Source organism: Delphinus delphis, chromosome 13 (assembly GCF_949987515.2).
Source record: "Delphinus delphis chromosome 13, mDelDel1.2, whole genome shotgun sequence".
NCBI lineage: Eukaryota > Metazoa > Chordata > Mammalia > Artiodactyla > Delphinidae > Delphinus > Delphinus delphis.
In genome coordinates this window covers 11,935,481-11,959,472 of record NC_082695.1, presented here as the reverse complement: position 1 = coordinate 11,959,472, position 23,992 = coordinate 11,935,481, and the positions used below count along the sequence as shown (strand labels likewise).

General features: G+C 44.7%; 1 protein-coding gene across 1 annotated transcript in view; it reads right to left on the bottom strand.

Annotated features, from left to right (window-relative positions):
- TESC (tescalcin) overlaps positions 1-23,992 on the bottom strand; it is a 62,928-nt gene that overhangs the window by 34,419 nt on the left and 4,517 nt on the right. Inside the window, exon 2 of the mRNA XM_060028098.1 lies at positions 1,539-1,608. Coding sequence (XP_059884081.1) covers positions 1,539-1,608 — 70 coding nt within the window. The remainder of the gene's footprint in view (positions 1-1,538; positions 1,609-23,992) is intronic.

Sequence of the window (23,992 nt, the reverse complement as noted above, 5' to 3'; positions counted from 1 at the left end):
GCTGGGGGCACAGCTTGGTGGAAAATTATCTTGAAGAAGGGGGCCCCGCCTTCATCCCCCCCCAGTTGTGAGCTGCATGGTGGTCCCGCCAGCCAGCACAGATATTGCCCACCTGGCACAGAGCATGTGCCCGTGAACTTCTAAGGGAATGAAGGCTGCCCTTCACACCTCCATGTTCCAAAATCCAGGTGCACATGTGTCACCTCCCCTGAGACCTGCACCCATTCCTCAGCCCCTGGTCCAAGGAAGCCCTTGGAAATCACTCCACCCTCCACCCCTGCCCTTGGCAGAAGACCCAGCCCTGCTCACTCACAGCTCTGGGAAAAAAACAATTTGCATTTCCAACCCCTGGCTATGGTGACTGGCTCAGCGCTGGGCATGTGACCCCATCAGAGCCAATGAGAAGCCAGAGGAACTTTTGCTGGGCTCTTCAGTGGGCTGAGTGAGTGAGATGTGTAGAATTCAAGAAGTCAGTCCTGATTTAATTTACTCCCGCCCTGGATATAATCAAATTGAGACCAGAGGCCATCAGAACCTTGAGCCCACCAGACTCTGAGCTTTGGAAACGGATGCTCTGAGAATATAATGCACTGGATTAACAACATGCCTTTGTTTAGACAGACGAGAGAAAGTGGATAGTTTTTACATGTTGCTTTCCATAAAAATTTGGTTAAATTTTAAGTCCATTTACTAAGAAAAAAACATGCTTCCCTGGACTATTTAAAGGTTTATTTTAAAGTTCCAAGACTGTAACCTTGAGACTCTGAATGTCTATTCTAGGAAACTACATCTGTTAGAAAGTTTGTGGTAGAACAGTACTCATTTTACATTGGAAACTGCTTGCTTTAGTTCAACTCGAAGCTTCCTCATCAACTTTGTGCTCGACTCATTGACTCGGACTTCTCACTAACTTAGTTCTAAATAACAACCACCACCTAAGACTGAACACACTCTCGTAGAAGGCGGCAAACAGTCCAAGGCGTTCCTCCTCACAGAAAGGTAACCCACCAGCCTCTACAAGATTCACATTAAATAACGCAATGTGAAATGGTGATTTTCCCTGACAGAAATCTGAGGCTGGAACTACCAACCAGAGGAAGCGGGGTCAACAGCCGGCGCCTCATGACAGCATTCAAGCCCCTGAACTGAGCCGCACCACAACTGATCATCTTTGGGGTGCCCAGCACTGGGAGTGATCCTGGCACTCAACAGGCCCGTCATGTGTGTCTGGGGCTCCAGGGAAGGCAAGGTGAGGTAGGGGTGGCTGACCAGCTCTTTGTCCCCAACCCCTTGTTTTCACTCCAGTTATAATTTTCTGATCCCAATAGAAACAGATGAGATTCTTTTCCTCCCGGGTGAGGACATCTTGTCTAGAAGGAACCAAAAGCATTACGACAACTACAGCTTTGTCTCAGGAAATGGGGCTACCCAGGGGCTCTGGGAGAGCCAGCCAGCACTCAGGGGAAGAGATAAATGGAAAGGGCCATCCCTGAAGGTCACGGCCCTGTCCGACACCCAAACCCAGCTGCTGATCTTACCGAATGGTGGGCTGGTCTCCACTCAGGTGCTTAAATCTCCGGTGGAGCTGCTCGATCTGGTCAGACGAGACTACGAAGTAGGAGAAAAAAAGAAAAAAAGGAAGTGAGAAAGGCATCATTGACCTTTGAACTCGGAGCTACGGGAGGGAGGCTGGAGTCTCACCCTCACCCTCCTGTTCCATTCATCCTCTCGCCATCTCCTACCAAGGCAAAACGAAGCTCAGGATGAAGAAGCGGGTTTGCCATTCCTCCTGGTAACACAGCTCTGAGGTTATTAACTCTGCCCCTTTAGCAGTAAGACAATTACTACTAATAACAGCTTGTGGGACAGGACAAACGTGAACCAGGTCACCCTCTCTTTCCTCAGCTCATTAAAGAGATGGTACCTGCTTGTCTGACTTCCTCCCCTCCCACTCCTGGAGATGGGCTTTTCCCCACTGAAAAAGGGGCTTCCTATGTCACATTGAAAGAGACAGGAGGAGGGAAGGGGCAAAGTGGTTCAGGCTGGTGCCGGAAGTGATTTGGGAGACCCGTAGTAAGAAGTGTACAGAGAATCTGGTAAAGCAAGAGAAGTGGAAGGAAAAGAAATAGAATTTTGATCATTGCTGTTGTGGGCAATGTATTTAGATAACCTCAATTGTTTCATTTTCTTCCTTCCAGTTTGATTGAGATATAATTGATGTATAGCACTGTGTAAGTTTAAGGTGTACCGCATAATGATTTGAGTCACATACACCATGAAACGATGACCACAGTAAGTTTAGTGAATGTCCATCATCTCATATGCAAAATTTAATAAATCACTGAAGAAATCAAAGAGGAACCAAAAAAAATTACCTAGAGGCAAATGACAATGAAAACACAATGATCCAAAACCTATGGGATGCAGCAAAAGCAGTTCTAAGAGGGAAGTTTATAGCAATACAATCTTACCTCAGGAAACAAGAAAAATCTCAAATAAACAACCTAACCTTATACCTAAAGCAACAAGAGAAAGAAGAACAAATAGAACCCAATGTTAGTAGAATGAAAGAAATCATAAAGATCAGAGCAGAAAAAAATGAAATAGAGACAAAGAAAACAACAGGAAAAATCAATGAAACTAAAAGCTGGTTCTTTGTAAAGATAAACAGAATTAATAAACCTTTAGCCCGACTCATCAAGAAAAAAAGGGAGAGGACTCGAATCAATCAAATTGGAAATGAAAAAAGGAGAAGTTAAACAGACACCACAGAAATATAAAGGATCATAAGAGACTACTACAAACAACAATACGTCAATAAAATGGAGAACCTAGGAGAAATGGACAAATTCTTAGAAAGGTACAACCTTCCAAGACTGAACCAGGAAGAAATAGAAAATATGAACACCAATTACAAGTACTGAAATTGAAACAGTGATTAAAAAACTTCCAACAAACAAAAGTCCAGGACCAGATGGCTTCACAGGTGAATTCTATCGAACACTTAGAGAAGAGTTATTAACACCTATCCTTCTTAAACTCTTCCAAAAATTGCAGAGGAAGGAACACTTTCAAACTCATTCTATGAGGCCACCATCACCCTGATATGAAAACCAGACAAAGGTACCACACAAAAAAAGAAAATTACAGACCAATAAAACTGATCAACATAGATGCAAAAATCCTAAACAAAATACTAGCAAACCAAATCCAACAACACATTAAAAGGATCATACACCATGATCAAGTGGGATTTATCCCAGGGATGCAAGGATTCTTCAGTATCTGCAAATCAATCGGTGTGATAAACCACAGTAACAAACTGAAGAAAAGAAACCATATAATCATCTCAACAGATGCAGGAAAAGCTTTTGACAAAATTCAGCACCCATCTATGATAAAAACTCTCCAGAAAGTGAGTATAGAGAGAACTTACCTCAAAATAATAAAGGCCACATATGACAAACCCACAGCTAACATCACTCTCAATGGTGAAAAGCTGAAAGTATTCCCTCTAAGATCAGGAACAAGACAAGGATGTCCAATGTCACCACTTATATGCAACACAGTTTTGGAAATTCTAGCCATGGCAAACAGAGAAGAAGAAGAAACAAAAGGAACCCAAATTGGAAAAGAAGTAAAACTGTCACTGTTTGCAGATGACATGACACTATACACAGAAAATCCTAAAGATGCTACCAGGAGACTACTAGAGCTCATCAATGAATTCAGTAAAGTTGTAGGATACAAAATTAATACACAGAAGTCTCTTCATTCCTATACACTAACAACGGAAGATCAGAAAGAGAAATCAAGGAAATAATCTATTTACCATCGCAGCAAAAAGAATAAAACACCTAGGAATAAACCTACCTAAGGAGGCAAAAGACTTGTACTTAGGAAACTATAAGATATGATGAAAGAAATAAAAGACACAAACAGATAGAGACATATACCACGTTATTGAACTGGAAGAATCAATACTGTCAAAAAGACTATACTACCCAAGGCAATCTACAGATTCAATGCAATCCCTATCAAGTTACCAATGGTGTTTTTCACAGAACTAGAACAAAAAAATTTTTTTAATTTGTATGGAAATACAAAAGACCCCAAATAGCCAAAGCAACCCTGAGAAAGAAAAATGGAGCTGGAGGAATCAGGCTCCCTGACTTCAGACTATACTACAAAGCTACAGTAATTGAAGCAGTATGGTACTGGCACAAAAACAGAAATATAGATCAATGGCACAGGATAGAAAGCCCAGAAATAAACCCACAAAGCTATGGTCAATGAATCTATGACAAAGGAGGCAAGAATATACAATGGAGAAAAGACAGTCTCTTCAATAAGTGGTGCTGGGGAAAACTGGACAGCTACATGTAGAAGAATGAAATTAGAACACTAACATCATACACAAAAATAAACAAAATGGATTAATGGGGACTACGCTGGTGGTGCAGTGGTTAAGAATCTGCCTGCCAATGCGGATTTGAGCCCTGGTCTGGGAAGATCCCACATGCTGTGGAGCAATTAAGCCCGTGCGCCACAACTACTGAGCCTGCGCTCTAGAGCCCGCGAGCCACAACTACTGAGCTTGCGTGCCTAGAGCCCGTGCTCCACAACAAGAGAAGCCACTGCAATGAGAAGTCCGTGCCCCACAACAAAGAGTAGCCCCTGCTCGCCGCAACTAGAGAAAGCCTGCGCGCAGCAACGAAGACCCAATGCAGCCAAATAAATAAATTTTAAAAAATGGATTAATGACCTAAATGTAAGGCCAGACACTATAAAACTCTTAGAGGAAAACATAGGCAGAACACTCTGACATAAATTGCAGCAATAACTTCTTTGATTCACCTCCTAGAGTAATGAAAATAAAAACAAAAATAAACAAATGAGACCAAATTAAACTTAAAAGCTTCTGCACAGCAAAGAAAACCATAAACAAAACAAAAAGACAACCCACAGAATGGCAGAAAATGTTTGCAAATGAAGCAATCAACAAGGGATTGATTAATCTCCAAAATATACAAACAGCTCATGCAGCTCTTATATCAAAAAACAAACAACCCAATCAAAAAAAGGGCAGAAGATCTAAGTAGACATTTCTCCAAAAAAGTCATAAAGATAGCCTGAAGCACATGAAAAATGCTTGACATCACTAATTATCAGAGAAATGCAAATCAAAACTACAGTGAGGTATCACCTCACACCAGTCAGAATGGCCATCATCAAAAAGTCTACAAACAATAAATGCTGGAGAGGGTGTGGAGAAAAGGGAACTCTCCTACACTGTTGGTAGGAATGTAAATTGGTACAGCCGCTATAGAGAACAGTATGGAGGTTCCTTAAAAAGCTAAAAACAGAACTACCATATGATCTAGCAATCCTACTCCTGGGCACATATCTGGAGAAAACTATAATTTAAAAAGATACATGCACCTCAATGTTCACTGCAGCGCTATTACAATAGCCAGGACATGGAAGCAACCTAAATGTCCACTGACAGAGGAATGGATAAAGAAGATGTGGTACATGTATACAATGGAATATTACTTAGCCATAAAAAAAGGAGAAAATCATGCCATTTGCAGCAACATGGATGCAACTAGAAATTATACTAAGTCAGACAAAGACAAATATATCATTTATATGTGGAATCTAATTTTAAAAAATGATACAAATGAACTTATTTACAAAACGGAAACAGATATCAAAAACAAACTTATGGTTACCAAGGGGGAAAAGCTGGGGGGAGGGATAAATCAGGAGTTTGGGATTGACACACACACACCCTACTGTATATAAGACAGATAACAAACAAGGACCTACTATACAGCTCAGGGAACTCTACTCAATACTCTGTGATAACCTATATGAGAAAAAGATCTGAAAACCAATGAAAATATGTATATGCATAACTGAATCTCTTTGCTGTACACCTGAAATGAACACAACATTGGAAATCAACTGTACTCCAATAAAAGTTAATAAAAAAAAAAGAAAAAACTATTTTTTTCCATGTGATGAGAACTGTTAGGATTTACTTTCCTAACAACTTTCATGTATAACATACGGCAACGTTCGTTCTATTTATCATGTGGTACATCACATCCCTAGTACTGATTTATCTTATAAGTGCAAGATCGTACCCTCTGACTGCCGTCATCCAAGTCCCCCCCCCACCCCCAACTGTTTTAGAAAACCTACAGTTTTTTTTTTTTTTTATTACCATTTTTTGGTGGGTAGACCCTGTTTATTCCACAGCTAAGACTGGGCCTGGTGGGTTCCAAGCTTTGGAAGGCTTCCACCCACGTGTCGGTGCTTATTTTATGAAACGCACAATATTAAACCCTTATGTGTACCTTCTCACTTCCTCCTCAAAACAACCCTGTGAATAGATACTTTTTCCCTCTGTTGTATCACTGGAAAAGTGTAGCTCAGAGGGTGCTATGATCACACAACTGTGATTGGTGGAACTGGGATTCAACCTCACATCTCCCCAGCTGCACAGCCCACCCTTAACCGCTACACAACATCACCTCTCTTCCCAGAATATCCTAGTGTTTGAGGCCCTTAGGCCTGGTGCCTGGGGACTATGGACAGTTCCGGCAAAACTTTCTGAAATGGGGCTTCCCTGGTGGCACAGTGGTTAAGAATCCGCCTGCCAATGCAGGGGACACAGGTTCGAGCCCTGGTTGGGGAAGATCACACATGCTGCAGAGCAACTAAGCCTGTGCGTCACAACTACTGAGCCTGCACTCTAGAGCCCGCGAGCCACAACTACTGAAGCCCGCATGGCTAAGGCCCATGCTCCGCAACGAGAAGCCACTGCAATGAGAAGCCTGAGCACTGCAATGCAAAGCAGCCCCCGCTCGCCACAACTAGAGAAAGTCTGCGTGCAGCAACGAAGACCCAATGCACCCCCCAAAAAAAAAAAATTAACATAAAATAAATAAATTTAAAAAAACTTTCCGAAATGGTGGTTGGGCTGGGGAAGGGCTCTCTCCCCGCACCAGACTCTTGGCATTTCTCATCCCTTAAGCATCTTTTCTCTTCCTGTTCCAGAGGTAGCTAATTTCTGGGGCCAACTGGTCACCTTACTTTACTTCATGTTTTTTTTTAGCCTCAGGCTCGAGCTGTGATCTCTTCAAGAATCTGCAACTCAGGGGACTTCCCCAGTGGTCCAGTGGGTAAGACTCCACACTACGAATGCAGGGGGCCTGGGTTCGATCCCTGGTCTGGGAACTAGATCCCGCGTGTACGCCGCAACTAAGAAGTCCGCGTGCCACAACTAAAAGATCCCGCATGCCAGCAACTAAAAAAAAAAAAAAGATCCCGCATACCGCGATGAAGATCCCGTGTGCAGCAACTAAGAACCGGTGCAGCCAAAGTAAGTAAATAAATAAATATTCGAAATAAAAAAGAATATGCAACTCAGAATTCTCAAGCCTTTCTAGAAGCTGTTGTTGGCTAGAAAATACGCTTTACAATGACCAACCCATCCCGAAGGCCTGCTATGTGCTGGGGGAATGGGGCTCATCTCCACACATTAGCTCATCTGTTCCTCATGACGCCCTGGCAGGAGGCTGCATCCCATATTACAGATGTAGAAACTGACACTCGGAAAGGTCAGGTAACCCTTGGGGACAGTTATCACCTTTCTGGAGGAAAATACAGCCATTTACATCATATGTATGTTAGCACGGACATTCGTGTATTCCATGGTCTGGCCAGTCCACTCTTAAATTAAGTACATACCCAACAGAAATGCATATTTGCACACATCAGAAGATGCGTAGAAGGAGTTCACGGCAGCACGATCTGAAGAGCCCTAAGCTGGAAATTATCCAAACGCCCTGCAATGGCAGAGTAAAGTGTGTGGTATATGCAAGTAATGGAATAGGATACAGCAGTGAAAATGAACAAACAGTACGGACAATAACTTGGGTGAGTTCCAAAACATAACAACAAGCAGAAGCAGCCAGACATGGAAGAGTACCTACTTTATGACTCCATTTACATAAAGCTCAAAAACGGGCAACACTCATCTGCAGTGTTAAGGCAGGATAGGAAGGCTACATACGGTACGATTCCAACTACATGACATTCTGGAAGAGGCAAAACTACCGAGACGGCAACGAGGTCAGTGGTTACCAGGGGAGCGATGAGTTGGCGAAGCACAGAGGATTTTTAAGGCAGTGAACCTACTCTGTATGATACTATAATGATGGATACACGTCATCATACATTTGTCCAAACCCACAGGATGTAGGACGCCAAGAGGGAACCTCATGTAAACCGTGCACTCTGGGTGATGATGTATCAATGGAGGTCCATCAATTGTAACAAATGTCCTCTCTGGTGGGGGATGCTGACAGTGGGCGAGGCTGTGCGTGGGGGGGGGGCAGGGGGCCATGAGTAATCTCTGTACCTTCCCCTGAATTTTGCTGTTAACCTAAAATGGCTCATATTAACATCTTAATTTTTTAAAAGTTAGGATAGAAGTTGCCCTTGATGGGGCAGTAATTTGAATGGGGCTTGAGAGGGTTTCTGGGAACTGGAAGCGTTTAATTCTTGATCCAGCTGCAGGTTACAGAGATGTGTTCTCAGAAAGTTTTGGGATCTGCATGCTCACTAGTGATGCACTCTTCTGTATACGATATCGCAATAAAACATTTACTTAAGAAGCTCAGCAATTCTACTCGGCGGGGATTTATCCTGAAAGAATAAATCCAACGGGTACAACAAGATGAGTACATAACTGTTCACCGTTACATTCTCTACAACAGTGTAAAACGACTCAACCTCAGGGCCCACCACGAGCAGATCAGTTAAATACTTTATGGGAGGTTCAGCCGATTTTTTAAAAAAGATGCTGTGTTTAAAAGTGACAGTTGTGTACTGAATGTGAACATACATTCCAACATAATGTTGTCTAAAAACAACGCTATGAAAACAGCACGAACGCCCATTGGGAAAACATCTAAATATATACAAATGTATATAAGTAAGGAAGGAAAATCAACCTGTTTTCCCCAAATAATAATAGCAATTATCTCTCAAGGCTGGGATTAAAGACTATGTTTGTTTTGCTTTGATTCATCTATATTTTCCAAACCGTCTCTTATACAATATATATTTATTAGTCATGTAATGAATATTTTAAGCACCCAATATGGCCCCATGTGAGACAGCCGAGGGATCTCAAATATATTGTTAGTGGTGAATCAGTCATTGGCAAGTACTGTATCCTGGGCACGTGTGTGCTTATTTAATCATCTCCGTGACCCAATGACCAAAAGACAGACGATTCCCATTTTACAGATACGCAGATCAGTAACCTGCTCAAGGTCACTAAACTTCAAAGAGGCAGACCCAGGATTTTAACTTAGTTTGTCTGGCAGAACATGTGTGGTTTAGTTAAGGTTTTCTTTCTAACTGACACCCCACACTGCCTCGCTTTAGGTGATCAGATGACACTGGCCAATTAGAGTTCTCAGCTCTAACTCACAAATCAAAAAAACTTACACTGATGCCATTTGCAGCAACATGGATGGACCTAGAGATCACCATACTAAGTGAAGTAAGTCAGAGAAAGACAAATTATCATATGATATTGCTTATATGTGGAATCTTAAAAAATGATACAAATGAACTTATTTACAAAGCAGAAATAGACTTACAGACATAGAAAACAAACTTATGTTTACCAAAGGGGAAAGGGGGGAGGGAGGGATAAATGAGGCGTTTGGGATTAACATGCACACACTACTATATATAAAATAGATGAACAACAAGGTGCTACTGTATAGCAGAGAACTATACTCAATATCTTATAATGACCTATAATGGAAAAGAATCTAAAAAAGAATATATATATGTATAACTGAGTCATTTTGCTATATACCTGAAACTAACACATCGTAAATCAATTATATTTCAGTAATTTTAAAAAAATACACTGATGTGTTGTGAAATAATGATCAGAAATTAATGCCAACCACACGCTCCTAAACCACCTCCATGAAAAATAAGTGAGAGGGGCCCGTCACAAAGCCACGCCTGGCGGGTTTCCATTTATACGAAACACTCAGAGAGGCAGAGCCATAGAGACAGAAAGTAGACCAGTGGTCGCCTGGGGCTGTGGAAAGAGAGAGGGAATCACTGCTAATAGCAAAGGAGTTTCTTTGACGGGGATGAAAATGTTCCAAAATTAGACTGTTACACAACCCTGTGATTACACGACAAACTGAGGACACTTTTTTTTTTTTTATTTTTTGCGGTACACGGGCCTCTCACTGTTGTGGCCTCTCCCGTTGCGGAGCACAGGCTCCGGACGCGCAGGCTCAGCGGCCATGGCTCACGCGCCCAGCCACTCCGCGGCACGTGGGATCCTCCCGGACCGGGTCACGAACCCGTGTCCCCTGCATCGGCGGGTGGACTCTCAACCACTGCGCCACCAGGGAAGCCCTCAACTGTGGACACTTTAAATGGGTGAAATGCAGGGGATGTGAGTTATATCTCAATAAGGACATTAAGAAAGAAGTTAGTGCATAATCATGACAACAATAGGCATTAATTAAAAATAGGCATTCGTCGAGCTGTGTCCTGGGCACTGTGTTCGACTTTACTCTCGACAAGCCTTGGCCCACATAAGTCTCAATCAATCCTATCAGGTAGGCACAGTTTTCTCCCCAACCTAGAGATGGGAACACTGAGATCTGCCCAAGGTCACACAGACAGGAAGCACTGTGTAAACCATGAACCATCTCAGACCAGATTTCTCGAAGAGTTTCCAGCTAATTGCATCCAAAGGGCATGCACACGTGACACACGCACCTCTCTGTCCTGCTTGATTGAAAGCAGAGGAATTAGGAGGACAAACTCCCCAATTCTGGTTCCATCTTTTTGGCACTCAAATCCTCAGAGCCAAGAGCTCAGCCCTCAGCTAAGCTCCTGTGCCCTCAACTCCGGCCCCCCAGGCTGACCCTGGGCCCCCTATAAGGTCTGTCCCGTGAGCACCTGATACACAGGTGCCCATGTCACACCCTGGAAGGCCCTGTCTGTTGTCCCCTCAAAGGTTCCCGGGATGGAAGCTTTTCCAGTTTCCCTGCTCCTCACTCTGAGCCCTCTCTCCAGGCCCCTGTGAGGTCACAGCTGCCATGGGAACGGGAGGCAGAGACACCTTGAGCCTGGCATCTCACCTCATTATTTTGGGTATCAGATTTCAACCTGAGGGAAATATACACCCTTCCATGGGGCTGGTGGGAGTTTAATCTGCCCAATTTTGCGGGGGGGGGGGGGGGGGGGGGGGGGGCAGGGCAGAGTGACTTGTCATTTTGTATCAAAAGTTTAAACAAAACGTATACGCCTGTACTGTCCAATACAGAGCCACATGTGGCTACTGAAATGTGCTGAAGTGTAAAAAAAAATACTGGCTTTAAAAGACCTAGTACGAAAAAAACGTAAACTGTCTTAATAATTTTTATATTAATTATATTTGAAATAATATTTTAGTTACAATGGGTTAAATATATTATTAAACTAACTTCACCTGTTTCTTTACTTTTTTTTTTTTAATGTGGCTACTAGAAAATCGGGAATTACATTCCATCTATTGCTCGTTGAAAATTTAGAATTATTCCACCTTGCATTATATTTGTGCTGGAGAGTGCTTGGTACACGCGCTCTGAAGCAGGAACTTGATCCCTAGGAATGAATCCTGAGTAACCGAGACATATGTACAAAGATAAACAGATAAGAGTAATCATCGTTGTCTGTTTCAAACAGTAAAAAAATTGGGGCAATGCCGGGCCACGGGAAACGGGTTAAATAAATCCTGGCGCATCCTAGACGGCCTGAGAAAATATGTTTAAAATATCGTGGGACATCGGAAAATGTTCATGGAATATCATGACATGGAAAAACCAACAGGCAACAAAGATCTCATTTACATCCAAGTTCATATTGTTATACAAGTGTGTGCACAAGAAAAATTAGGAAAGGTTCACAACAAAATAGTAAATTGTTCCAGAAAGTAGAATGACAGGACATTTCCCTCCTCTAGCTCCTTATCTTTGCTTACCTGTCCTTTAACTTTTCTGCAATTAATAGGGATTACGTGTGTCATCTTATTTAAATTAAAAAAATTTTAACTTCAACAGCTATAATGAAAAGTAAAACAGAAAATACCTAGCGCTGGTGACACTGTGGAGAAACTGGACCCCTCAGACGTTGCTGGTGGGAATGGAAAATTGCGCAGCTGCTGTGGAAAAGAGTTTGGTGACTCCTCAATAAATTAAACATAGATTTACCACACAATCCAGAAATTCTGCTCCTAAGTATATAACCAAGATAAATGAAAACATACGCCCACAGAAAAACCCATAAATGAATGTTCACAGCACTACGATGCATAACAGCCAAAAGGTAGAAACAACCCAGATGTCCATCAACAGGTGACTGGATTAAGCAAGCAGCTCATGCAGCTCAATATCAAAAAAAAACCCAGTCAAAAAACGGGTGGAAGATCTAAACAGACATTTCTCCAAAGAAGACACACAGATGGGCAAAGAGCACATGAAAAGACGCTCAACATCACTAATTATCAGAGAAATGCAAATCAAAACTACAATGAGGTATCACCTCATACCTGTCAGAATGGCCGTCATCAAAAAGTCGACAAACAGAGCTGCAATGAACATCTTGGTACATGACTCTTTTTGAATTATGGTTTTCTCAGGGTAGATGCCCAGTAGTGGGATGGCTGGGTCGTATGGTAGTTCTATTTTTAGTTTTTGAAGGAACTTCCATACTGTTCTCCATAGTGGCTGTATCAATTTACATTCCCACCAACAGTGCAAGAGGGTTCCCTTTTCTCCACACCCTCTCCAGCATTTATTGTTTGTAGATTTTTTGATGATGACCATTCTGACCGTGTGAGATGATATCTCATTGTAGTTTGGATTTGCATTTCTCTAATGATTAATGATGCTGAGCATTCTTACATGGAAGTAACCTAAGTGTCCATCAACAGATGAATGGATAAAGAAGATGTGGCAGATATATACAATGGAATATTACTCAGCCATAAAAAGGAACGAAAACTGAGTTATTTGTAGTGAGGTGGATAGACCTAGAGTCTGTCATACAGAGTGAAGTAAGTCAGAAAAAGAAAAACAAATACTGTATGCTAACACATATATATGGAATCTAAAAAAAGAAGGAAAAAAAAGTCAGAAGAACCTAGGGGCAAGATGGGAATAAAGATGCAGACCCACTAGAGAATGGACTTGAGGATATGGGGAGGGGGAAGGGTAAGCTGGGACAAAGTAAGAGAGTGGCGTGGACATATACACACTACCAAACGTAAAACAGATAGCTAGTGGGAAGCAGCCGCATAGCCCAGGGAGATCAGCTCCGTGCTTTGTGACCACCTAGAGGGGTGGGATAGGGAGGGTGGGAGGGAGGAAGACGCAAGAGGGAAGAGATATGGGAACATATGTATATGAATAACTGATTCACTTTGCTATAAAGCAGAAACTAACACACCATTGTAAAGCAATTATACTCTAATAAAGATGTTCAAAAAAAAAGTCTACAAACAAATGCTGGGGAGGGTGTGGAGAAAAGGGGACCCTCTTGCACTGTTGGTGGAAATGTAAATGCATACAGCCACTGTGGAGAACAGTATGGAGGTTCCTTAAAAAACTGAAAATAGTACTACCATACGACCCAGCAATCCCACTACTGGGCATATATCTGGAGAAAACTAATTTGAAAGATACATGCACCCCAATGTTCACTGAAGCACTCTTACAATAGCCAGGACATGGAAGCAACGTAAATGTCCACCGAAAGAGGTATGGATAAAGAAGATGGGGTACATATATACAATGGAATATTGCTCAGCCATAAAAAAGAATGAAATAATGCCATTTGCAGCAACATGGATGGACCTAGAGATTGTCATACTGAGTGAAGTAAGTCAGAAAGAGAAAGATAAGTATCATATGATATCACTTATAAGTGGAATTTTAAAAAATGATACAAATGGACTTACTTACAAAACAGAAACAGACTCACAGACTTCAAAAACAAACTTATGGTTACTAAAGGGGAAAGATGGAGGGGAGGGATAAATCAGGAGTTAGGGATGAACATAAACAAACTACTACATCTAAAACCGATAATCAACAAGGACCTACTGCATAGCACAGGGAACTCTACTCAGTGTTCTGTAACAACCTATATGGGAAAAGAATCTGAAAAAGAATGGATATAAGTATATGTATAACTGAATCACTTTGCTGTACACCTGAAACTAACACAACATTGTAAATCAACTATACTCCAATAGAAGTTTAAAATTAAATTTAAAAAATAAGTACTAGGGGCGTAATGTACATGGTAAATATAATTAACACTGCCGTATGTTATATATGAAAGTTACTGAGAGAAAATCCTAAGAGTTCTCATCACAAGAAAAAAAGGTTTTTTTCTATTTCTTTAATTTTGTATCTATATGAAATGATGGATGTTCACTAAACTTATTGCGAGCATCACTTCGTGATGTATGTAAGTCAAATCATTATGCTGCACACCTTAAACTTATAGAGTGCTGTAGGTCAATTATATCTCAGTAAAACTGGAAGAAGAAAAAAGGCCGGCAGCACAAATAGTTTTTTCCTCCCATATTCAGTTTGCTTGTTTACTAAAAACTACATATTTAAGGAAACAAAGAACAATATTTGATTAAAAATTGACTTAATAAAAAAGTGTTCTATCCATACAATGGAATATTATTTGGCCATAAAAAAGGATGGAGTAACTGACACCTGCTACGACGTGGATGAACCTGGAACACATTCTGCTGAGGCAAAGAAACCAGACACAAAAGGCCACATAGTGTGTGATTCCACTGATGTGAAATGCCCAGAACAGGCAAATCTACGGACACAGAAAGTGCGTGAGTGGGGTGCTAATGGATATGGGGTCTCTGCCTGGCCCTGGCCCCAACGGTCAGGCTGCCGCCCTGGTATGCTAAGCAAGGAGTCACTGGGGAAGGAGAGTCGTACGGACCAGGGGTCAGAGACAACACTCAGGAAGGAGGGCGGGAGGAGACTAGGCACCCAAAATCTCCCACGAGGTCCAGCCTCCCTCACATGACTTGCGAGGAAACCGAAGATCCCCATTTACCCATGTCCGCTACGGGGCGGTCAGGACTATTTGAGCCTGGTGGCGAGGGGCATATAGAATACCACTTGCTTCTTCCTCCCAGAATCTGGGCTGCCCTCAGGGGTGTGAGGGCCTGACGGACTCCTCCGTGGCACACCTGTATCTGCTCAACCCTCTGACAGGTGCCCCCACCACTCATTAAGAGATATTTACTGAGTGCCTCTGGTTTGCTGGGCACCTGCCAGATACCAAGGATGCAGACACAAGAGGCAGAGCCCTCACCTCGCTGGGATCCAGGGTCCTAAGTGCAGTGTCCGCTTGCCAAGGAGCACCAAGGTTGGAGTAGGGCTTCCGGTCCACGGGGATGGGGTGGGAGGTGATGCCCAGTGGGATCCCAGGGGCTGAGGGCTGGCGCAGGCAGAGTGGGAAGAACTCGGGGAGCTCCAAGCCCTTTAGCACGGGTGGGAGGCAGACTAGGAACAGGGGCACAGGAGTGGGGGGCGCACACGTCACACTAAGGCACTCAGACTTCACCCTGAGTTTCCGGAGGGTGCTAAGCTACAGAACCACATCCCATGTGCCCGGTAACCGAACGGAGGGCTGATGCAGACGATGGGGCTGGGTACCCACCGAGAGGCGGGCAGCTGGAGCAGTCGAGGTAGGGAAGGGCGCTCAAGACACAGCTGAGAGAAGCGAGGGTGGTTGAGAGCATGCTGGCTGCTGTCTCCAGGGGCACCCCAAAGCCACCCTGCCTCCCTCCGCTTCCCCCTGCAGTGCCAGCCTGGATGCAGGCTCTGGGACTCCAAGTGGCATCACTGGGAAGGGCTTGGTGGCTTCCAGGACCCCCAAAGCTCTCCTGCTGGCTGTGTCCCGAGAGACTGGCCAGTACTCAACCCAGGCATTGGCCGAGGTCCTGCAACACAGAGATGCGCCCAGCCAGACAGAAAGGTGAGCTAACCCCATCGCTTCCAAGAGCTGCAGGTTCAACCCCCAGCTTCTCGTCTTACTAAACCTTCTCCCCAAGACTGTTAACTTCCTCCTCCGTAATTCAGAGATAATAATAGCACTGCCTACACGTGGCTGTTCATACCACGAAAAACAATCAAATCACATAAACAACATGCATAATCATCAAAACGTGGGAACCCAAATGTCCATCTACTTGTGAACAGATGAACAAAATGCGGCATCTCCATCCAATGGAACATTATTCCACCACGAGACAGAATGAAGCAGTGACGCTTGATACAACCTGGATGAACCTTGAAAACATGACATTAAGAAGCCAGACACGCAAGGCCACTACTGTACGCTTCCTTTTATATGAATCTCCCAAAGGAAGCAAGTCCATAGAGACAGAAAGTAGGTTAGTGGTTGCCAGGGGCTACGAGTTGGGAGATTAGAGTGACTGCTGAAGCTTCTTTGTGGGGTGATGAAGATGGTCGGGAAATACAGTGGCGACGGCGGCATAGCATCGTGAATGTGCTTAATGACACTGAATTGCATGCTTCCCTGTTGGTCCAGTGGTTAGGACTCCACACTTCCACGGTTGGGGGCCCAGGTTCAATCCCTGGTTGGGAAACTAAGATCCTGCAAGCCGCACGGTGCGGCCAAAATAAATAAATAAATAATAAAAATAAAATAAAATGGTTAGGATGGTAAATTTCATGTTATGTGAATTTTGCCCCCATTGAAAAAAAAATGATATACACACTGAGCACTGAACCTGGCCGGAAGAGCGTAAGATCCTGGAGCCGCCGTGCTTGCTAGTATTATGTCCCCAAAGCAATAATCTCATGGTACCTATGCGGCTCTTCAGCTGCCTCCAGGATCCCAGGGGAGAGAGAACTTGTGCCCCTCCTGGAATTACAGCCCAAGCAATGACTAAGCCGGGGCCTGGGCAGGGAGAGCGAGGGACCGGCCTCCACAGCCTGGAAGGGACCCTCCCCCACACGCCTGGCACCCACACGATGCTTCACGGTGCCGGATACCCTGTTCCTCTCCTCCACCTGCCTGCCCCTTGGAAGCCATGTGCCGGGCGTGTACACATGCCAGACCACACCTCACTGCTGGGAATTTAAAGTAATCCAAAGATGCACCTGGGTGCCCTCGGTCCTGAGAATGAAGTTATCAAGCTCAATTCTATTCCAAAGCAGAAGCAACGACAAGAAGATTAATTGCTGGCCTTCCTCCAGCAGCTTTCAACCCTTTGCTCGAAAACGTCAACCCGCTTTGTAAGTGCAAAAGCTGAGGGGTTCCCAGGAAGAGCTGCCCCGGGCCCATGCCGGCCTGAGGACGGCATTTATTTTAGGTACCGAGGGTCTTGTTAGGATATTTCCTTTTGTTTTGTTTTCTGCACAGAATGAATCCTCCAAATCTCAGGACTGGAGGGGACTCTGGGACAGGCTGAAGGGACATGATTTCAGAAAACATTCTCCCCTCATGAGCAACGAGACAACTCAGGAAGCTGTCAGAGTGGGTGAGCATGACTCAAAATCGCACAGACCATGCTCTGCTCATCCGCGCTCACCTTCCTACGGCTAGCCTCTGTTCTTTCCCATTTGCCTTAGAGCGGTAATAATAACCACCAAGTGTCAGCACTTACTCAGAGGCAGGAACTAAGCCAAACACTTGACACACATGATCTTATTTAGTCCTCGTCACAGTGCCTGCCTCTCCTGGGGGTTATCACACCCATTTTACAGATATGGAAACTGACTCTCAGAGAGGGTAAGTCACTCGCTGAAGGTCACACGGATATAAGTGGCAGAACTGGGATCTGAACCCAGGTCTGTGACTCCGGAATCTGTTCTCATGACCATCTGCCGTGCTGTCTGCCAAAACTAAGAAGCGACTGGGACAATGAATACATACCATTTACATCACTAAACGAAGAGAGATGTCTCCATTTTAATAAAAAGAGTAAAGATGAGGAAGGGAGAAAAGCAACAGTTAATCAGCGGAGATTTGGGCACGTTTCAGAGTCTCTAGGAAACTGGTTTTCACATTCTTCCAGAACTATCTTCAGCTCCAGATTTACCAAAAGCATGAGGGCTTATTATGGTAGGACATTTAGGTAAAGAACTCCAGTATCAGGACTTCCCTGGTGGTCCAGTGGTTAAGACTCCACGCTTCCAAAGCAGGGGGCGTGGGGTAGACCCCTGACTGGGGAACTAAGATCCCACATGCCACACAGCACGGCCAAAAAATATTAAAACAAAAACAAAACTCCAGTTCCTTCTACAAGGAGCTAACACAGACTTTGCATTCCACTATGAACCTGTGAAGCACTGGACAAAATTAGAAAAAAATTTAAGACATCACTAAGCTTGAAAGAGAGGGAAATCCCCAGGTGCCAGAGCAAGGAGGGGACTCAGACCCAGCAAGTGAGGTGGCCCAGGGGTACCAGAATATTTCCAGGCTCTCACAGCAAAGGTGTGGCTTCTAGCCCACTGAGTGACAGCAGTGGCCTTGGGTCCATGAGTTAGAAGTGAGACTCCTATCAAAAGCTAGAGCACAAAGGCCTGCCTCTCCATATAAGGTGGGACAGAAAAATGTTCCCTGCTGGCCCAGAGGATCAACAAGGAAGTTGACTCTGCAGAAGAGGTGGCAGGGTGCAGAGAAGAGGAGGGGGACTCTATGAGGAATCAAAACTCCAGGCCTGTGTCATTCACAAGAGAAAAATCCAAACCTCTGTGGCACAGGAAAGCCAAATTGAGGAATTAACGTAAAAAGTGTTTCCAGACCAGCGAAAGCCCTAAGGTACCCAGAACAACAACTGCAAAGCACTGTGTGAGGTACTTCTATAGCCCAGGGCACAGGGTACTCTCATGGGAGAGGTACTTCAGCTAAGCCCATCTCTACTTGGTGTGGCCTCAGCATGAATCTGGAGATGACTGAAAACCAGGGGGGGAGCCAGCCCAAAGATGAGCTCAGAATCAAAACCCAAACTACACAGCAAATGACCACCATATGGGATAATCAGCAGACACAGTTAATAAATGGAATGGACCCCCAAGAAGATGAGACAGCAGAAACTATGCAGTAAGCTTTAAATTATTACAAATAATATAAGAACAGTGCCCTATGACAAAAGCAGTGAATCTGAAAACCTTATAGAACTTACAAAATGGTTTTTTTTAAGTCTATGGAATTTAAAAAACTAAGTTGGGTTAAGGCAGCAAAGCTGTAATAGCTAAAGAGAGAATTAGTGAATTGGAAGACAGACCTAAGGAAACAAATCAAAATACAGCACAGAGCAACAAAAAGATAGGAAATATGCAAGAAAAGTAAAGAGGCATTCAGGACAGGATGACACGGTTCATCCCCTTCCAAAGTAATTACTGAGGAAAAAGATTAGGAGGAAGGGGAGAGGTAATATCTTCATTATGGAAGATATCAGTCAATTTATAATAATACAGCATAAACCATTCCCAGGCAGGATAAATTAAATCCACACCTACACAAAGCACCTAAAAAAACACCACCAACAAATATTTTTAAACAGAGGGGAAAAAGCAGATTTCTACAAAGAAATATCAATCAGACAAAAGAGATGACTTTTCCACAGCAAGAAGAGACCAAAAACTCAGTGCTGCGAGAAAACATGCAGCAACCTCAAATTTTATACCCAGCCAAATGACCATTCCTGCAGCCTGGCAAAATAAAGACATTTTCAGACCAAGCTGACAACTCACAGAGACTTGTTGCAAACTCCATGGAAAGGTGTGTTACATAAGAAGAAACTGAATTTGGGGACTTCCCTGGTGGTCCAGTGGGTAGGACTCTGTGCTCCCAAGGCAGGGGGCCCGGGTTCGATCCCTGGTTGGGGAACTAGATCCCGTATGCATGCTGTGACTAAGAGTTTGCATGCAACAACTAAGAAGCTCGCACGCCCCAACTAAAAAAGGATCCTGCATGCCGCAACGAAGATCCTGCATGCCACAACTAAGACCTCATACAGCCAAAATAAACACATATTTAAAAAAACCCTGAATCTGTAAGGAAGAATGGTTGCAAAAATTAATAGAGTCTGCATAAAACAAAAACCAATATGTAGGTTTTTAAATTAAAGAAAAAATACTACAGAGTGATACAAATTAAAGCACGCTAAGGTCCCTGATCATTAGCACAACATCAAGAAAATGACAAACTTGACGCATGTCAAAGATGGCAGGTGTGTCACGAGTGATATGAATTACTGAAGGAAGTTACAGAATACCCTTAAAACGGAGACATATGGCCAGCCTCTGAAAGGTTTACAATCGAAACCATCTGTACCTGCCAACAACTATTGAACACTTATGACGTGTGAAGAGCTTTACTCAAATTCTCATTCAATCCTCACAGCAGCCCTGGGACACATTCCCGTCATACAGATGAGGAAACTAAGACTCAGGGAGGCGAAGTTTCTTGCTTAGACAGTAAACAGCAGCGTCGTGATTCAAACCCACATCTACCTGCTGCTAAAGGTCAAGGTGGTGGAAGGCTAGTCTGTGTCCACGTGGGACTCTGGCTGAGGCCTTGGAGATGCAGGAGAGGACAAGATAAGGGAAGTCCTGAGAACTACCAGGTGGGTTAGGCCTGTGAAGTGCCGGGTGCTCACCTGGGGTTCTCTGATCACTGAGACCCTGGCATGGGTGCTCAGGAGCTGGGAAGGCGCCCCCCCCCCCCCGCTTTCTCTTTCCATCGCTGTATAACTCAGCCACACCAACCGTGCTGCTGTCTCCTGCCTGGCCACCCGCCCTCCCTCCCAGAGTACCTGGGCCCTGAGACCTAACTGCTCCCTTTCACCTCCCAGGGAGCTGTGCTGAGAACAGAAGGCCCACTTCTGACAGCCTGCCCGTCCACAAAGGTCACACTGTTGGGACAACAAAGGGCCTTTATGTCCTCACGCTTAAGGTGATTTCCACCACTGGCAGAAATCACCCACTTGACCTTCTGGTTTTATGAATTAATAATAAAGATGGAGCCGGCGACAGGATGGCTGGCAGGACCAGGGTGCCAGGCTCCTCGTCACCTTGCCCAGCCTCTCCAGGCTGGGAAAAGGAGGCCCTGCCTTATCTTCCCAAAGCAGTGGGCACTCCTGAGCCAAAAACGCCTTGTTCCCCGGGCTTGAGATAGCAGATACTAAAGTGCTTTGCAAAAGTAGACGCATCTTATCGCGGCGTTTTTTCTGTAGGATTGGGCCGTATGGCATATCTGAGCAGTGATTAAATTCCATGCTACATTCTGGGGACCATTAACTCACAGAAAAATTACCCTGCCAGCGTGGGGATGGGGGAGGCGAGAAAGAAAGATGCATGAGGGATCTAATCACTACTAATCCGTGGAGCTGAGAAGTCTTGGAGTGGATTGCCGGTTGCTTTCACGCAGAGAAAACACAACTTCTGAAACAGACGTGAGCCACACAGTCAGACCCAGGAAATGGAGGGGGTCTCTTCTTCTTAGCCCTCCCCACACCCCTCACGCTGCTCATCACCAAGCTTGCCCTCCCTGGGGGTTTGGGGGGCATAGCCCACACTTCTAGAACTTTCCACATCACCCAGAGCTAATCCCATCTGCCTTGAGGTCCGATTCTCCCCTTGCCAGCTGGGCAAACAAGTGTGTGGAACACTGTTAACAAGGTCACGGGGCAGCAGTGTTGACTCTCACAGATAACACGACTTGGGGTCACTCACACTCTCCACCTATGTTGTCACATGGGAGAGGCAGTTTCTCTTTGCACCCAAAAAAGAGTTTTTTGTTGTTTTTTTTTACAGTGTATTCCTAAATTTATTTTTATTGAGTATGGTTGCTTTACAACACTGTGTTAGCCTCCACTGCACAACAAAATGAATCCGCCATACGGACACACACAGATACTCCCTCCCTTTTGGACTTCCCTCCCATTTAGGCCACCACAGGGCATTAGGTGAGTTCCCCATCCTATACAGCATGTTCCCATCAGCTGTCCATTTTATACACAGTATCAATAATATATATGTGTCAATCCCAGTCTCCCAGTCCCTCCCACCCCACCCCTTTCCCCCTTGGCATCCATACATTTGTTCTCTACCCGTCTCTACTTCTGCTTTGCAAGTAAGATCATCTATGCCATGAAAGAGGCCTTGTTTTGAATTTGGGTTCCACATACCACATCTAATTTTAATTTATTTTAATTATATTTTCTTTGTTTTTATTTTAGTTATTTTAATTATATTTTATATTTTTTATTTTAATTATATTATTTTAATTATATTTTCTTTGTTTTTATTGAAGTATAATTGATTTATAATATCAAAACCGTGTTAGCTGCAGGTGTACAGCACAGTGATTCAGTTATACGTATGCATCTAAGTGACCCTGAGCAGTCACCTGCGTGTCTGAGCCTCAGTTTCCTCATCTGTAACCAAGTAACAAAAGTCCCACTGGGCTCTTAGGAGGATGAGATGATGGATGGAAAAGGCCCAAGAAAGAGCAGCTGTTACCTCATCCACAGCTCTAGACTGTCTCGTTGACTGCCACGTCTTCAAAGGGGTGGAGACGGCGGCTCAGAGAGGGCTGCGGCCTGGAGCAGGCGTCCCAGCACTGCCGCGTGGGGCAAGCCCGATGATCGCCGGCCTCCGAGCCCTGTTCTGCAGCTACTGCTAACGTGGGATGACCGGATCCGGGTGCACAGAGTGCAAAACGGGCCAGGGCAGGGGGTGCTTCTGGGTGCCCAGGAATTAGTTCACTTGCTACCCAGCCCTTTCCCGCACGTTTCCACACTGGGAGCACCCAGGGAGTGGGCAGAGGTCTGGACAACCCACCCGACCAAGGCAGAAAAGGTTCCAGAGGGCTGGGGTCCCTTGGCCCTCCCTGCTGTGGTCATGACCACTGCGCCCAGGGCCCCTGAGAGCTCAGCCTTTGGGGATCAGTCCTCCCAGATAAGTTTGCTCCTCCCTCAGCAGGGAGCCACCATTATTCATTCTTCTCAAGAGCTTTAAGTGCTCTTATTATTACTCTCTATTTGGGATCTGATTTACATACTGTGGAATGTATCGTCACTGTTTTAAGAATCTCAGGGAAGTTGAGGGTCTACATCTCCCAGAGCCCCACGGACACAATTCTGCACCCCACTTTATGGGTTTCAGAGACTCCCCAAGGACCCCAAGTTAAAACCACAGTCCACCCCAGAGGAAACGGAAAGGAGCCAATAGGTCTTGTTGGCCATTCAGCTTCACAAGCCTTGGTGACAACAGGAATGAACACAGTGGCACCGGCCGGTCCGCCCTTACCCCTCAAGGCCCCGAGCTTCAGGAAGGCAGGGGAGGTGTCATGCCACCAGGGCATGTGGCATGTGGTGAAGGGGCTGAGGCTGTGGTCTGGGGCTGCTTGAAGACTTTATAACCCAGGAGTACTGCCCAGCCAGGAGATTCCAGTGGAAAATGCAGCCCAGGCCACACAGGCCTCCCGCATCTCTGGTTCCCTCCCCAAAGGATGAGGTCCGGGGGTCAGACCAGGACTTGAATCCCGCCTCTGCTTCTCAGAGGCCTGTGGCAGTCACGTCCTCTCTTCAACCTTGACTTCCCCATCTCTGGAATGGGAAGGCCACAGTGTTCCTGGGAGGATTCCATGAGCCACCGCGGGGAAACTTCATAGCTCAGCACAGTGTTTGGCAGGTGACAGGCGCCCGATAAACATTAGCTGTGGAGCTGTCCTGGAGCCCGAAGGAAAAAACAGACCCCTCCACTTTTCCCAGATTCCTCCTCGCATTCTTTCCTTTCCAATTCCAGAAGCAGACACGGGGTTGGGGGGACAGGAAGCGGGGGCCACCTCCAGGCCCGCTCAA